The sequence below is a fragment of the Drosophila mojavensis genome, unplaced genomic scaffold, assembly GCF_018153725.1.
Source record: "Drosophila mojavensis isolate 15081-1352.22 unplaced genomic scaffold, ASM1815372v1 contig_231, whole genome shotgun sequence".
Classification (NCBI taxonomy): domain Eukaryota; kingdom Metazoa; phylum Arthropoda; class Insecta; order Diptera; family Drosophilidae; genus Drosophila; species Drosophila mojavensis.
The window spans coordinates 9,121,153-9,138,363 of NW_025318772.1; the positions used below are offsets into that span (position 1 = coordinate 9,121,153).

The window sequence follows — 17,211 nt, forward strand, 5'->3', positions numbered from 1 at the left end:
GCTCTCATTGGTGTGCTCTACAAATATGTGTGTATGCATTGTAGAAACTCGGCAAAGAGAGCGCCAAAGAGAGAGAGCGAGAGTGAGAGAGCCGAGGAGCAGCAGCGCACAATTTGCGCACACGTTACATTTGTTTTGTTATTGAATAATATTTTTGTTTAACAAGTGGTTAAATTCTACAAATTTCGGGCATGGGCAACTGACGTCTACATAATGTATATATGTGTGTATATATATTGGCAGCCTTGAGAGCTGGATGGGACTCCTACTACATAGCGTTATATGTAGGTAAGGCGAGCAGTTTGCAGCACTCATACGCACCGTGCGCCACATCAAATTTCAGGCAATCAGAAATTGAAACATCTTTAAACCTCAGTTGGCCATTTTCTTTTCCTCTTTATTTTTGGATTTTTTTTTTTTTTTTTTGGCTTCTTCTTCTTTTTTTTGTGGGGCGCTGACAATTTGACACCTTGGCACTGACATTTGCCCATTTGCCCATTTATTCATTTCGCCATCGCTCAGGGGCAGCAAACGTGCCTCGCACGCCTAAACGCAACTGGTTGGCCGCGCCCCCCACCTCCCCGACTCGAGCCCAGACTCTTGCTCTGGCTCTGGGTCTAGGACAGCGACTGAGGCTGGGGATGGGGCTGGGCTGGGGCTGGGGCCTCGTTGGCTGCCTGCCAAGTGGACAGCCTGTTGGCAGCATTGTCTGCTTGGGCCTGGGCCGCTTCACGCTCACCTGTGCCACCTGCAGCTGGCCAACGTTAAAAATTCATGTGCCTGTTGACAGGCACTGAGCATTGCCTTGGCGACTCAACCAGCTCGACTCACTCGGCTGGCCATCAGCTTCGAGGCCGTAGTGCCACAACATTAGACCCATTTGGCCCAAAAACTAAATAATCATCTCAAGTAAAATGTGAACGACTAGCAGATACTCTACTAGGAGATACTCTACAGAGAACTTTGAGAGTACACACTAAAATATTCGAAGAGAAACACGTTCTCGTTTTCAAACATGAGGAGTACCCATAAAAGAAATGTAAAAATTTATCGATAAGTAATGCTTGATCTTAAGAAAATCTATTTTATAAATATTCTGTGTATAATTATATTTTAGTTTGCCAAAATTCTTATATTCTTCTTATTCTTATTTTCTTAGATATTATCATAGTACTACATACATATGAAGTCTTATACTTATTTATAAAGACAACTCTGCACTCTAATACTTTTAGGCAAATCTACTCTGATACTCTTCTACTTGAATGTGTATCAACTCTTATACTTGTATATAGATATTCTCATAGTACTATATACACCCTGTCTTATATATAAATACAACCCTGCACTCATTTACTTTTAGACAGATCTAACCTGATACTCTTCTAATTTAATATGTATCCCCTCTTATACTTCTATGGCTAAATATGTGTGTACGCTTTCACTCTTATACTTTTAGAAGGATCTACTCTGATACGCTCGCATAGTCCTATACTCTTATACTCGCATACTCCTATACTCTTATACTTATACAGTTTCATACATCAAGTAGTACATTCTCCTATACAAACTTCTCTCTGGATCCTGATTCAGTTTCTGCAACATCATAGCCTATTTACCCATTTATCATACGTTAAGGGTATTCCAAATAATACCAAATCTGGATCTCTTTCATCAGCTGTCGGAACAGCGTTAGCACTTTGACTTCAATGTCGTTTGTGCTAAACTTCAACTGAAACAAGCAGCGCACACACTCACACCCACATACAGGCACACACACACACTCATGCACACGCACACATACTGCTATAATTGAAGTAAAAACTTTTGCTCTCTTCAGGCAAACGAAAACGCAGTTTGTTTACTGCGAATAGTGTTTGGAGAACAAACCCAAAGCAAACCCTTTTTTTAGGGCTCATTTCATTTGTTTGGCTTGTTTTCGCTCGCTCGCTGAGTTGGTTCATTTCCGCATCCTGCTGCGCCTCGCTGCTGTCTCTGGGACTTCATGTGTTGTTTCCCTCGCTTATCAGTCGCCTACGTTTGCCTCGGTCACCTTTTCCCGTTCCCATTTCCCTTTCCCATTCCCAATCTATTCCCCTTCCCATTGCCATTTTCCTTTGCGTCTTTGCGACGCAGAAATTGCGGTTTTTTAGGAACGCATTAAGATGGTAGCAACAATTTACGCGCCATTACGCGGCACGTGTTTTGTGTGTACACAAGAGAGACAGAGATAGACAGAGATAGAGAGAGAGAGAAAGAGTCGTGATAGAAGAGAACATAAGTACTTTTGTGGCCAGTGGGGAGTGTGTAGTGGTGCCTCCAGCTATACGGCTCTTGTGGCTGCTGCTGCGGTCTGTGGCTCACTCACTCGCCCGCCGGGACAAAATGGAGCTGGAGCTGGAGCTGGAGCTGGAGCTGGAGGTGGAGCGTTGCGCAATCGTCCCCGTCGGATGCTTTTTGGCTGCCTGGAAATTGATTTTGTTTGCCTATCTTTGAGTGTGTGTGAGTGTGTGTGTCTCTGTGTCTGGTTGTAGCATTTTGTTTTGGCAACACGAGTCGAGCTGTCTCTGCTATGGCCAAAAGCCAACAAAGAAGAAGAAGAAGAAAAGCAAAAAAGGCGCTCACGTGCTTCCACTGATTTGTTTGTTTACCTTTTGCCAAGGCTAATCATAATTACCTGTAACGAAAATCTCTGTAAGCACTTGTAGCTCTGCGGTCCAATAACAAGATATTCGTATAAAATATGCAAAATTCCATCAATATTTATCATGTTTAGCTTACAAATTCAACAAAGCTATAAATAGCTGATTGTTGCGCTCCTCTGTATCTGTATATGTAGTATAAATAATCTGAGCACATATTGAACAAGATTAGAGAGGGAATATTGGTTTAGGGATGTAGGAAGAAGCAACAGTTCCTTCTCGGTAAGCTTGAAAATTTAGCCACTAGTGGAAAATTTTTGCTCAGTGCTCAAGGTATTTCGTACAATTAGAGCACTTAATCTGGCTCAATTATATTATTCTTTCCCTAGATCTAGATTAGCTAGTTCCATATTTCCACTTTCCATTCAGTCGTCAAGTCGCAGTCGGACTCATTCGATCCGATTTCCGTCGGTCCATTTGTCCAGGTATATCCTCGTCCTAAACCTACTTTGGTTTCATTATATAACTCATTCACTCTTTGAGTATTTTCTTCTTCGAACGTGGGTTCCATACAATTAGTCATTCACTATATCAATTCCATAATATCAAATAGCTCCAGTTGTCTTCCATCTGTTCGTCATTTACTATATCAGCTAGTTCTACTCATTTCATCATCTGTTCTTTCGTTCAATGGTATTCCACATTAATTTCTGTCTGTCAATCTATCTAGGTCTGTCCTAGCCCTCGTTCTACTCTTGTTTTAGCTTGAGTTCTTCTTCTAGCTTGGGCTCCATCTCTTTAGTCATTCACTATCTCAAATAGCTCCACTCGTTTTCCATCTGCTTGTCCATCTATTCCATTATTACATTCCAATACCCATTTACTGTATCAGCTAGATCTACTCAATCCCATCTATCCGTTCGTCAAGGTATCTCCTAGTCAGACCCTCCCGGCTAGAGCGCAATTACTTGTGTTTCATTACATTACTCATTCGCACAGTTGCACAGAGAATAGATAGAAAAGAACGCATAAATCGATATCGAAAATAGAAATTCGTATCTCAAGGTTTACGTATGTCAATCAAATCTTTGGTGCAAATTGCGAATTTGATTTTGTGTGCAACGATTTCGCTCAATGCCAATGCCAATGCCAATACCAATTCCAATTCCAATGCAAATGCCATGACAAGCAGCACTTGTCAACAGGGGAATGCCAAGGCAAGCACACACATACACACACACCCTCACACACACGCATACATCCTTACACACTCAAGTTTCCATTCTCATAAAGAGACACAAATACATTTGCCCGGGAATTGGCAGTTCTTAAATATTGACGCAACTAATGTTGGGGGAATTACAATTGTTGATATTGTCGCAGGCAACGGGATGGAATGGAGGGAGCAGGAGATGGAGCAGGAGATGGAGATGAAGATGAAGATGGATGAGCAGGAGAAGCCAGCAACCGATTAGCAGAGTAGCTGCTATTGATTTACACCGTGGCTGATGTAGCCATTGATGACTCTGTGGCCATTGTGCGCCACGGATAATTGCCCCAAGCTGAAGAAGCTGAACAGACTCAGGGCCACAGCACAAGAAACGGGAAGAGAGGAGCCGAATGGATAGTGATGAGCAGAGCGGGATTAATGCCAATTAAATGGAGAGATATCGATGGGAAATCGAATTGGGAAAAAATTATTAAGGCTCAAATTGGAGTTGAGTTATTAGGAAGGGAGAGACCTGAGCCAAAAAGCAGTCAAAGGTGTTCAAATACAGAAATCTTTTGGCATTCAACTCGACAATTTCGAAAAGTCAGGAAGTCTCGTTACCTTAGAGGATCCCTGCCCTTTAAAAGCCATTAGTAATCCCAAGTGTTTATACGCAGACATTCCATTGAGCCAGTAAACTCCTTTGCAGAGCATAACCGAATATAAAAAGGCTAAATTTGTCTTGAAAAAGGCTAAACAAACAGCTCAAAATAAAATATATTTGCGTGTGCGTCGGAGCTTCTCGGCTCTGTGTGCATCCTCCAGATACACGAGCTGCTGTCTCTCTGCAATGGAATGCAAATGTGTGACGGGCTGCTGGGCAATTTAACACTATGCAGTGCTCGCTCGAGAGGCGCGAAGGCGCCGCGGGGCAGGACGTGCTTGGCAATAGATTTAATGGCACTCGCTGCCTGAGCGGTGATGGGATGGGCAGGGGTGGGCTGCATGCTGGCATGTAAATAAAAAATGCATAAGTATGCAGCGAACAGCAACAAACAGAAAACGTGGCGAAAAGGAGCAGAGGAATGAAACGTGGGCAAACATCGCAGTATTTGAATAAGCGAGTGAGAGAGAGAGAGAGAGAGGGCAACAGAGAACAGAGACAGGCAGTTTGTTTGAATGTGTTGCTATCGTAGAAGCTGATTTTATTTACTGCCTTCAGCAACAGTTTGGCAGCAGTGAAAGCTTCTCCTCCTCCTTTCCCCTCTCCTTTCTCTCACTCTCTTTCGTAAATAATGTTGCATGCTGCAGTGGCATTGTGTGCGAAGGACATTCCCGAAAGTGCTCGCATGTTGCTGTTACATGTAGCATGCGGCTATAAATAGACGCATTCGTTAAAAATGAGAGACTCTTGCTATCCACAATTTAAGTGGATTATTCAAAGCTGACAAAGTTAATGCCATCCATTCAGCCGCAGGCTGCATGTGCGCCCGGGGGCTGGATGATGCCTGCTGCTATTGCAAAATGTTGAACTTTTTATACAGAAATCGCATTTAGAATTATTTTTGCCAATATTAAAATTGCATGCAATAAGGATTAGGCTAAAATTCCACACACGAATATGTTTATAGTGCGAGCACATTTTATATAAAACTTATTTTCGCATTGCTACTCTTTTGAAACTGCAACCAGTTGAGAATTGTAAGAGCAAACGAATGCTTGAAACAAAGCTGAGCTTGCTTTATAGTGGGCGACCTAACGAAAGAGCTGAGCCTCAGGTACCTGCCCATAGCAAACGTTTGCTAGAAAGAGAGCGTAGCTATGCCTTACTCTCGCTTAGCGGCAGCCCAATGCAATTCGCCTTTCATTTGAGTCACATATCCTCGAGCAATTCGCCTTTCATTTGAGTGCGATGCCCACAGCGCAATTCGCCTTTCTTTTCAAACATATGAAGCTCCACATCACAAATCGCCATTGAGAGCTTAGCTGCGCTCTGCTCATTAAAATCTTATGCAAGGCCGAAGGCGAATTCAAGCGTAGCTGCAGTTGCGATGTTTTTCATCTACGTCATTTACACGCATACAAATGCGCATTAAAGGGCTCAGCTTACGAGTTGTGTATTGCTTTGCTTGAGAGACATTCTGCAGCGAATTCAGGAGCAGCCGATATTTCAATTTGCCTTTCAACTAAATCATATGCGCACAGCATATTCATTCGCTGTTTATATGAACAGTCGTAAATGCAACAATTTCAATTAAATTTGCGTCAGCCATAAAAACAGCAGCGCAATAAAAAAGCAATGATTTTATGGGTGCATTTAACACACGTTTAATGAATTACTACAAATTAATTACATTTCATTTGCATTTACATTTACAATGCAGAAAGTGCTATACAAATTTTGCAGCGAATTCAAGGCACGCACAGCACAGCACAATTCGCCGTCTCGTGCAATCAGGCGCTTTGCAGCGACATGTTAAGGCGAATTCGTGCAGGCATGCCAGCAATGACAATTCGCCGCTCAATTTAATCGTGCCACAAATTCGCCGCCAATATTCATTGCAGTTGTTGCAGCGGCAGTCGTAAATGCAAAACTATAAATTTAATTTAGCTGCGCCATAAAAGTCACAAACAAACGCGAAATTGCAACCCAAAGCGCTAATTGTTGAGTGCACATAAAAACGTAATTAACCAACTGATTAATAATTGTATTTAATAGTTGCACCAGCTGCAGCAGCAACAATCGGCCATCGGATGCTAGAGCGAATCTCTGCGGATGCTCGGCCCAAGGGCCAGCTGGGCAGCTGGAGCATTCTGCTGATTTCTCTATGCAGCCTCACAAGTCTCCTGGACAGCTGTCGGGCCGAGCGCACCAATGTGGGTGAGTTGAGCAGTTGAAAAACAAACTTAAAGCATTTTATGGCTTTTTCACTCGAAATTATTATGCAATACGAAATTTCGGTTGTTTGCTATGCAAATATGCCGCGCACTTGTGTGAGTGCATTGCTCAATCTATGTGTGCGTGTGTGTGTGGGTGTGTGTGTGCGTATTTTTATGCCCCACTGAAACATGTGGCACGGCACAAGCAACGACGACAACAACAACAGCAGCAACAGCATCAGCATCATCTGCGGCATTCTACAAATGCGGCGAATTGGTCGCAGCATTTGTTTTGGCCATATAAAATAGGTAAATAGAATTTGCATAGCAAAACAAATACACAGCGGAAAAAAGACGAGCTATATATAGCCCTCCTCATGTTTAATGGCTGCAATGTGATTTTACTCTGATGCTAGAGCTAAGTGAGGCGACAGCGAGCATATGCACCTTAATATTTATTTTGTGTGACCAGAGCTAGAGCTAGGGAATCTAGATGGAATTTTATCAAATATATATAATGTATTTATGTATGTGTATGATACACAAATTTGTGGAATAATATGGTTTGTACAGACAGAATTGTATATTTTGATACCCATTATAACGATACGAGACTCGATTTGTACAACTTATCTAAATTCAAAAATTCTTGAGTAGAACCCAATGGAAAAATGTCAAATGGACCGAGTTATACGATTGAAATAAAGTCTATATACAACATAGTTCGGCCGTTGGGATATGGATTTTGAGTATTAACAGTCTTAATCATCAAGTTCTTCAAATGAGTACCAGTTGATCGATTCTACAAATACAAATACATATACAAGTCAATATACGCGTTAGGGCACATACAATCAATGAAAATTGGATTTAATTTTCAGCATTTATTCAAGACTATTGCTTAGTCAGGCACTCCTGTTCTCACATATTTGTTGTTTACCTCAGGTCTTATCTTTGAGAACACCAATCCGGATCTTGAGAAAATATTCCACCTGGCCATTGAGAAGGCGAACGAGCAGAACGAAGAGCTGAATCTGCATGGCGTGCCCGTATCCATCGAGCCGAACAACGCGTTCGAGGCATCTAAGAAATTGTGCAAAATGCTTAGGGTAGGCCTATAGATAGATAAGGGTATAGCCGCAGTACTCCTCCTCTATTGAGCACCATCCAATATTTGTTCCAGCAACATCTGGTGGCCGTCTTTGGGCCCAGCACGAATATGGCGGCGCGCCATGCGCTAAGCATCTGCGACGCCAAGGAGCTGCCCTTCCTGGACACGCGCTGGGACTTTGGCGCGCAGTTGCCGACGATTAATCTGCATCCGCATCCGGCACAGGTGGGCGTGGCCATCAAGGATTTGGTGACGGCGCTGGGCTGGGAGAGCTTCACCATCATCTACGAGTCGGGCGAGTATCTGGCGACAGTTAACGAGCTGCTGAAGATGTATGGAACGACCGGGCCGACCATAACACTTAGACGCTATGATCTGGATCTAAATGGCAATTACCGCAATGTGCTGCGGCGCATACGCAATGCCGAGGACAAGTCGTTCGTGGTCGTCGGCTCGCTGGATACCCTGCCCGAGCTCTTCAAGCAGGTGCAGCAGGTGGGTCTGCTGACGAGCAGCTATCGCTACATCATCGGCAACCTCGACTGGCAGACGATGGACCTGGAGCCGTACCAGCATGCGGACTCCAATATAACCGGCCTGCGACTCGTTTCGCCAGCGAACGAGCAGGTGCTCGAGGTGGCCAAGGCGCTGTACGAGAGCGAGGAACCATTCCAGAACGGTAAATCAACCCTAATCTGCATTTGATCACAATTTCAATTTGTCGATTCACCCGAATCGGATTCAATTTCTGGCTGTTCCAGCACACCAAAAATGATATATGCAAATTGCCATTGAACCATTTATGGATGTTATGTAGCCTTTTTGTCAATTTATATACCCTTAAAAAGGGCAAAAGAATTGAACGGGGTAGATGGACCATGTACAAGCGTTTGGTAGAGCAAATAAGGAATTTGTGTTAAGCTGATATACAGGAAGAGTTGAATCTATTTTGTCATTACTATCTGCTCTTCTGTCCAGTATATTTCCTGTCTGTCTGTCAGCTAGAGCGAGTAGATCTCGAAATCTACTGAGGCTAGAAAGCTCAAATTTCATATACGTACTCTTGTATGCCGTATGCAGCACAGATGACTATTTTTCTTCGATAACTGCACACCTTTTCTTACTATCGATAAGTATCGATGTTTTTATTTGGATTTTAGAGCATTGCTTCAAGACTATAGCACATGAAGATAAGAAAATGTCCATATAAGATTGATGATTTATGATTCCTAAATATTAGATACCTCTCTCAATTCTATATAGAGTACATTCAAGCAACATAGTTCGAATAGTTAGGAACTGTAGCAGGAAAGAGCACAGCTGCTTTGCTATGCCTATAAATGAATTGCTGCTTTGTTTAGTCAGTATTCACACTTGTAGGGTATTTCGTGGTCGGTAATTCTATTTGATTTGGTTCGTTGCAGTATCGTGCCCTCTGACCAACAGCATGGCCCTCATCTACGATGGCATCCAGCTGCTGGCCGAGACATACAGACATGTTAACTTCCGACCCATAACGCTCAGCTGCGGCGACGACAGTGCCTGGGACAAGGGCTACACGCTCGTCAACTACATGAAGTCGGTGAGTCGGAATATGGCAACGGAATGATTCATAAAACATAAACATGTGTATGTCTGTGTGTGTGTGTGTGTATTCGTAGTTGTCGCTGAATGGCCTCACGGGGCAAATCCATTTCGACTATGAGGGACTGCGCACGGATTTTCAGCTGGAGGTCATAGAGCTGGGCGTCTCGGGCATGCAGAAAATTGGCCAATGGAGCAGCGCGGATGGCTTCGAAATGAATCGCCCGGCCCCGGCGCACACCCTCGAGCCAGACATGCGTTCGCTGATGAACAAGAGCTTTGTGGTCGTCACAGCGATTGTAGGTGGCATTCCAAAGTGGGCGAGATGGATGTTGTATAAATTAAATATCCCAAGAATCTCCCTCTCTTTCTCTCTCTCTCTCTCTCTCTCTTTCTCACTGAGTGCAGAGCGAGCCATATGGCATGCTGAAGGAGACCGCAGACAAAATGGAGGGCAACGCTCAATTCGAGGGCTTCGGCATCGAGCTGATAGATGAGCTCTCCAAGAAGCTGGGCTTCACCTACACCTTCTACTTGCAGCCGGACAACAAGTACGGCGGCATCGATCCCAAGACTGGCGAGTGGAACGGCATGCTCCGCGAGATAATAGACCACGTAAGTGTCTGCCTGAGCCTGGAGCTGATGCCAATAAATCCAAGTCTAACTGCCTTCAGCCCTCAGCCTATCATCGCTCATCAATATTTACGAGCTCTCAGTTCGCCCTCGGGCAATCGGCTTACACACATCTAATCGATTGATTATCATGATTTTCAATTTATTATTAATTCACTTTATTTCTCATAATTTATTAAATTTGCAATTCATTTGACTATTTATACGAAGGCAACAATGCAATGCGTTCGGGGTCAGTAAATAGTGTTTAAAAATGCATTGCGTGCTCCACTGCGTATGCGCAATATTTGCAATTATTTATTCGCAATTTCCAATTAACCATGTTAAGCGAAAGTAATTGACAATTAATGAGTGTAATGCAATTCTGATAACATTATTAATTAGCGCGCTGACATGGGCATAACTGATTTGACCATGACGTCAGAGCGAGAGAGCGGCGTGGACTTTACCATTCCCTTTATGAATCTAGGTGAGTTACCCCCACCGCACTCACTCTATATATCAACTCTATATATCTTTCTTCTCTGCTCTTCTCTCTCCCGCAGGCATTGCTATTCTGTTTCGCAAGCCCATGAAGGAGCCGCCCAAGCTCTTCTCCTTCATGTCGCCGTTCTCCGGCGAGGTTTGGCTGTGGCTGGGTCTCGCCTACATGGGTGTCTCCATTAGCATGTTTGTCCTGGGCCGCATGTCTCCAGCCGAGTGGGATAATCCCTACCCGTGCATTGAGGAGCCCACTGAATTGGAGAATCAATTTAGTTTTGCCAATTGCCTTTGGTTCTCCATTGGCGCCCTGCTGCAGCAAGGTTCCGAGCTGGCTCCCAAGTAGTTACCCTATAGTTCCATAGCGAGGAAGGCTTCTCAAATTCTTCATTTTTATACAGAGCATTTTCCACACGTGCCGTCGCCTCCTCGTGGTGGTTCTTCACGCTGATCCTGGTATCCTCCTACACCGCAAACCTGGCTGCCTTTCTCACTGTCGAGTCGCTCGTGACACCCATAGAGGATGCTGAGGATTTGTCTGAGAACAAGGGCGGAGTCAACTACGGCGCAAAGAATGGCGGCAGCACCTTTACCTTCTTCAAGGCGAGTGGCTGCTAGGCATGTGAGACAGCTGCAGTAGATAAAGTCTATTCTATTTTCTAGGATGCCAAATATCCCACCTACCAGAAGATGTACGAATTCATGAAGGACCATCCGCAGTACATGACGAATTCCAATCAGGAAGGCGTCGATCGCGTCGAGAATAGCAATTATGCCTTCCTTATGGAGTCCACCACAATCGAGTACATCACTGAGCGCCGTTGCACCCTCACCCAGGTGGGCGCCCTGCTGGATGAGAAGGGCTACGGCATAGCTATGCGAAAGAGTAAGCAATTCCCCCTGTCTTGCTAATGATGAGGCGAGCTGGTCCTAGTCGGGCACACCCGACTCTCGCCTAAAGCGTTCTCAGTGCTATGCATTATAGATATGGGAATTTTGCAGACTGGCCGTACCGCGATGTGTTGAGCCAGGCCATACTCGAGATGCAGGAGCAGGGCCTGCTGACCAAAATGAAGACCAAGTGGTGGAAGGAGAAGCGCGGCGGTGGCGCCTGTTCGGTAAGTGCTCACATATCCGAAAAGACTTTTGCCTTTTCCCACGGGTATGAACATGTCTGAGTTTGAGTCTGAATCTGTGTGTGTGTGTGTGTGTGTGTGTGTGTGTGTGTGTGTGTGTGTGTGTGTGTGCACAGGATGCAGGCGACGAGGGTGGAGCTCTGGCCCTCGAGATAAGCAATCTGGGCGGCGTTTACTTGGTGCTCGGCGTGGGCGCCGCCTTTGGCGTTTTAGTATCCGTGCTGGAGATGCTGCTGGGCGTCAAGGAGCGCAGCACCGAGAATAAGGTACCATCAATGCTTGAAGGCTTTTTAGGTAACCAATACGCTTTACTATGTAGTCAGCCTCAGTATTCCCACACACACACACACACACACACACGCACTTGCACACCCTCAGAGCAAACACAGCTGTTGACATTCAGAATGACTGCAGGAGGAAGTCGATTCGGATGCCTCCTCATTGGGCTTTGCGAATCTAGGCGGCGTTTATCTTGTCATGTTCGTGGGCAGCTGTTTTGCCAGCATTTATGGACTGATTAACTGCGTGCTCAGCAGCTACTGGACCGCACGAGAGAACAAGGTAACCAAGGCGCTAGGCGTGGAGGCTCTCTATAAATATATATACATATATATGTATATGCGTATATCAATAACTACAATCTATCTATATATGTGTATTTATATAGACATCCACTCATATATTAACAGCTAGCCCGTTGGAGGGCGAGTTAACTGTGTCGTGACTAAAACTGGGCATGCGAAGGTCACAGCTTCTACATGGACTAATGGAGCCACTCTAAATACATTCAAACTGCAATTTAACTCAAATGCCAACATAATCTCCTAATATACACATTGAGTCCATAACGCATTCACTCACACATTCGTGTAGTCGCTTGGCATGTTAATTTCAATTCATGTTATTTTAACAATTTATTCAAAGATATTAACAAATATTTGTGCTTGGCTAGGTTAACTTCAAGGATGAGCTGCTAGATGAATTGCGTTTCATTATCCAATGCTCGGGCAATACCAAGGCGGTTAAATATCCCAAGAACTCCGGCAGTAGCTCCAACTCGAATGCCAGCTCCAAGTCGAAGGGCTCCTCGCTCTCTGTGGACACCCTGCCAGAGGATCCATCGGATGCCGACGTGGAGGCAGTCAGAGAGAGACGTACGAATCATGCCAAGAAGTAGCCGACATTGAAGATTTATCAGTGTTTCGAGAGCTTATTTTCATGGTTATTAAACTTGTTGCGAAGTTTACTTGTAAGCTTTTTTAGCTCAAACGTTTTCAGGCACACCCAAAATGAAGAAATATTCCAAGCTGAGAGCTCGGATGAGCCATCTATGTGTGAAATTCATAAGGCTATGATGGTGGCTACAGTGAATTTTTGTGGGCGCCATCTATGGGTGAGATTGTAAACAAAGCGAAGCCAAGTGCGCATTGGTAAGATGAACTACACATAGATGGCGCCATCAAAACTACAAAAATTAACCAATTTAATGCTTTAACTGAATAAGCATTTTTTGCATTAATAAAAAACAATAAAAACACATTTTATATATTTTAAATACCAATATATTTAATAGGTTTTTATAATATTGCATATTCGAATATAATGTCATATGTAATAACATACACACACAATATATTTGTTGTTTGTTTAGTTTTCTTTTGATTTTAGGTTTTCTTTTTTTTTTAGTTTTCTTTGTATATCCGCTTTCCGTTTCTGGTAGACACTTAGAAGTTGAAAAGGTAAAATTGTACGATGTTTTCGTATATAATATATATGTATGTATATATATATATATATATGTATAGGTCAATGTATTATGTATATAGTATATACCCCTTGTTTGAATGTTTTTGTTTGTTTTTGTTGGTATTTACGTTGGTATGTGTTAGCCTCCGATGTGTTTGTATATGTATATATATGTATAGATTGTATAATACAGGATTAAACATCCATTGAAGTAAGTATTCACTAGCTATTATGTATTGCAACACACATCAACTAAACACGCACTCATACTCTCACACTCAAGCCACACACACACACACACACACACATAGTCAATCAACTAATGAGGCGTTAAGATATTGCTAGTAATTTCTTAATACATTTTGATTAATTTAAGTTTGTTTTCATTTCTTTTTCTTTTTGGCTTTTGTGTTTTTTTTTTTTTTTTTTCTTTGATTACTTGATCTTTATTGCAAAACATTTTAAAGTTCGTTATTATATATATATATATATCCAGTATATATATTTTAGATACAATTTTCACTGAATTTAGTTTGCCAACATTTAACTACACAAAAACTTTGAATAACAATTAAAACATATGGAATGGATGCTAAACAAATCATATCTTATTTGTATATATAATATATATTTCATATATTATATATGTATATAGTTTAAAGCCCAGTTTGTTTCTTTCTGTGACAAATAGATTGACAGTATTTCTTCATCTTGTTTCTTTATAATTTGTAAAAATTAATGAAATCATTTGATTATGCATAATATATAGGATAAACGCACAAATCATCCAAAATATGTGGTTTGATGTTTTTAAATCAAGAATCAGACTATACGAGGCATCTGGCTGTATTATAAGAAGTTTTTCGAAAAGATCACTTGGATTTTTCTATCTTAAAAAATAAATATTATCGGCTTATCGTTTTCTGAAGCTAATTGAGAAGTTCTCTCCTTCTTGCACTGACTTCTATTCACTCACCTTCTGTCTCACTCTGCTCTCTCAAACTATTCTCTTTTGTCTCACTTCCTCACTTTCTCATTTTCATTTGGTATCTCTCAACATCGCCATCACTCTCAAACATAGAGGTATTATTCCTACCATCACTCTCCCTCCCTCTCTCTCTCTCTCTCTCTATATATTTCTCACTTATGAGTTTTTATCTCAGTCGCCAATATAGTCTGATTCTTGGTTGGTAAATTCGCTAAGCCTGTGAATGATTGAATTGTGCGATATCTTTGATCATTTCAAGATTTTCTTACACATTTTAATTGAGAAGATCTAGATCTATCCATACGTAGGAGATCTATTATGGAAAACTGATATATAAATAGAGTTTGTCTGTTTGTTAATTCCGAAGGGATTATACCTAATCCCATCTTTGTTGATCATGGATATTATCGGTGGGTGTGTCAACGTTGTAGTTAAAAATATAGATGTAGTATAGAAATACGTTTTCGAAATTATGATATTCATATAGTGTTGATATAGTGTTCGGTAAGTCTCATAGAGTTTTGATACTTTGGTGGCATTTTGTGTATAGACTTCTCGCTTGAAATTAAATTGAAATAAGAAGTGTTTTGGTTTTTGATTCTTCTTCTTGTTCAAATGTTTAAATTGTTGTAAGCTCGTAGAATTTGTCATTGGTCTCTTATAAACGTATTTGCATGTATTTCTTGGTAAGATTGGCTAAAGCTAAAACATAGGTTATATACCTGTACCAAGACATAGGGAATTCTTTCTTTTTTCTTTTTTTTCTTTTCGACTTTTAAACTTAACGTCTTTTTCTAGGGTTTTTTGGGGTGTTAATTACACATTGCATAGGACTTAAAGCTTTTAATTTTTTGCTAAACACACAGTTACATACATATATCTTTGATTTTCATTTTGGTTTTGGTTTTGAAAAAATAGTTTTGCTACGAAATGTTTTAAAGTGTCAAAGGAACCATAGCAAATGATCCTGAGTTATTTGTTGTTATACTTGAATATACATATATCTTTCATAATTATACGAGTATAATTGGTGTTTCCTTCAAAAAGTGTAAAGAAATGTAGTTTTAATTTAATGTTTGGGAACATTTCCCTTATATTGTCTAACTATACAAGTTATTTAAATATTCATACTCGTTCACGAAGTTGACAAAGAGTATATTAGTTTTAGACAATTTATGTTTATAACAGAGATTCGGAGACTTGAAATTTAGATTAGTCCTATATTTGATGATAGTTAGGTTAATAGTGTGGCATATTGGAAAAATGGAAGATAGAATTAGGTCTACAGATTAACGATCAGCCATAGGGATGACCTCGAGATGACCTTCTTTACAGAGAGACCTTAATAGGCCGGAAAACAGAGTTATAGTCATTTGGTATTGTGAACGAGTATTTGTTCAGTCGGTTACGCCCGACAGCAGCTTACTTGCTTAATATTGAAATATGTCTAGAGATGTATATGAATAAGATTTTAATTTAATTTAGATTTACTAGATCATAATTTTGAAAATAGGAAACAAAGGAATACTTATTGAAATAAATCAATGAGATTTTTTGAAAGAATCTAGATGGAATTTAACTTATTTCATAAATAGCTACAAGCTTTGATTTTTTTTTACTGAATATTTAAATTTAAGGAATTTATTTTATTGCCAGAGTTTTATGAAGTTTTTGATATTCGAATAAATGTTTGAACATTTTTAAAGGAATAAATATATGAACATTTCATAAATCTATAAAATTTTATAAATTTTTTAAATACGTTTTGAGTTACACTTTCTTAAAATTGCAATGAAGATTTCTAAAATTTATAAAACTTAAGTACATCAACTTTACAATTGCAAAGAATTCATACGAAATCGAACATAATTCTGTTGTATAATTAATAGACGTATGGATATGGCTGAGATGCACATAAACACATGTATGTTTCATGTATGTATGTATGTGGCTAATGGTTTATATTATGTATTTGTGAAGGATATTTAATACTTGAGTTGTACATCATTCGCGTAATTTAAGTTTAGTTTTTGTTTAGTTTTGTTTGGTGTTTTTGTTGTTGTAGTTCTTATATTCATCTCAAAAAGTCATTAAAATAAATGCGTTTCTTTTTGTTTTGTTTTGCTTTGATTTGGTTACTCTCTCTCTCTCTCCCTTTCTCTCCCTTTCTATCTGTCTCTTAGCCAAGTTTTATCTACGGTCTTTTACTGTTTGTGGTAAATAGTTTGTTGTAGTTTTAGTTGTTGTTGTAGTAGTTGTAGTTAAGTAGTTTACTTTTGTGGTGGGGTAGGTGTTTTGTTGTTGTTGTTGTAGTTGTTGTTCTTGCTTTGTTTGCTTTGCCTTTTTGTTTGGCTAAAAATTATCTAAAGATTTGTATCTAACTATGCAAAAAAGTTAACGTTCATTGAAAATTGTTAAACATGTTCGGAAGATGGCAGAAAGTCGCATATGAAATCCAGCCCACAGACACACACACACACACAGAGAGACACACATCCGGTCCGGTTGGATTAGTGTGCGTGTGTTGTATTGTCCGTCTCCTGGTGGCCCTCTCATATGACACTCATGCGACGCCTGCCATTTCCGGATGCCTCGGCTCAGTTGGAGTTGGCCAGCGTTTCGTGGCACACCTCCATGTAGTCGGGGTCGTGCATAATGCCCTTTATCATGTCCTTGAGCATTGTGTACCGCGGAAATATCGGATACATCTTTGAGCTGCCGTACTCTTCCTGCGGGCACAAAGAGAGAGAAAAAAGGGTTTGTTCCCCTGCATTGAATGGGACGTCTCAATTCGATTGTTC

At 41.0% G+C, this 17,211-nt stretch overlaps 2 protein-coding genes across 5 annotated transcripts in view; one reads left to right on the forward strand and one right to left on the reverse strand.

The window, feature by feature from the left end:
• The first annotated feature begins 6,407 nt into the window (after positions 1 to 6,407).
• Positions 6,408 to 12,922, forward strand: LOC6575409 (glutamate receptor ionotropic, kainate 2). 3 transcript variants are annotated; one of them, XM_002001383.4, is made up of 14 exons: positions 6,408 to 6,516; positions 6,572 to 6,733; positions 7,678 to 7,841; positions 7,916 to 8,522; positions 9,268 to 9,425; positions 9,505 to 9,726; positions 9,836 to 10,042; positions 10,445 to 10,529; positions 10,606 to 10,882; positions 10,942 to 11,143; positions 11,204 to 11,426; positions 11,543 to 11,658; positions 11,793 to 11,942; positions 12,629 to 12,922. In XM_002001383.4, exons 2-14 carry the CDS (start codon positions 6,607 to 6,609, stop codon positions 12,851 to 12,853), a joined length of 2,763 nt encoding a protein of 920 aa, XP_002001419.2. In that variant the 5' UTR covers positions 6,408 to 6,516; positions 6,572 to 6,606; the 3' UTR covers positions 12,854 to 12,922. The 3 variants fall into 3 exon arrangements, with proteins under 3 accessions (XP_002001419.2, XP_015023465.1, XP_043863838.1); XM_015167979.3 differs by lacking the exon at positions 11,793 to 11,942 and adding an exon at positions 12,091 to 12,237; XM_044007903.1 differs by having other exon boundaries at positions 6,412 to 6,516; positions 6,581 to 6,733.
• A 2,085-nt stretch (positions 12,923 to 15,007) lies between these two features.
• LOC6575410 overlaps positions 15,008 to 17,211 on the reverse strand; it is a 29,083-nt gene continuing 26,879 nt past the window's right edge. For both annotated transcript variants that reach the window (XM_032730232.2, XM_032730238.2), the window contains exon 5: positions 15,008 to 17,139. In XM_032730232.2, coding sequence (XP_032586123.1) covers positions 17,008 to 17,139 — 132 coding nt within the window. In that variant the 3' untranslated portion in view covers positions 15,008 to 17,007. The remainder of the gene's footprint in view (positions 17,140 to 17,211) is intronic.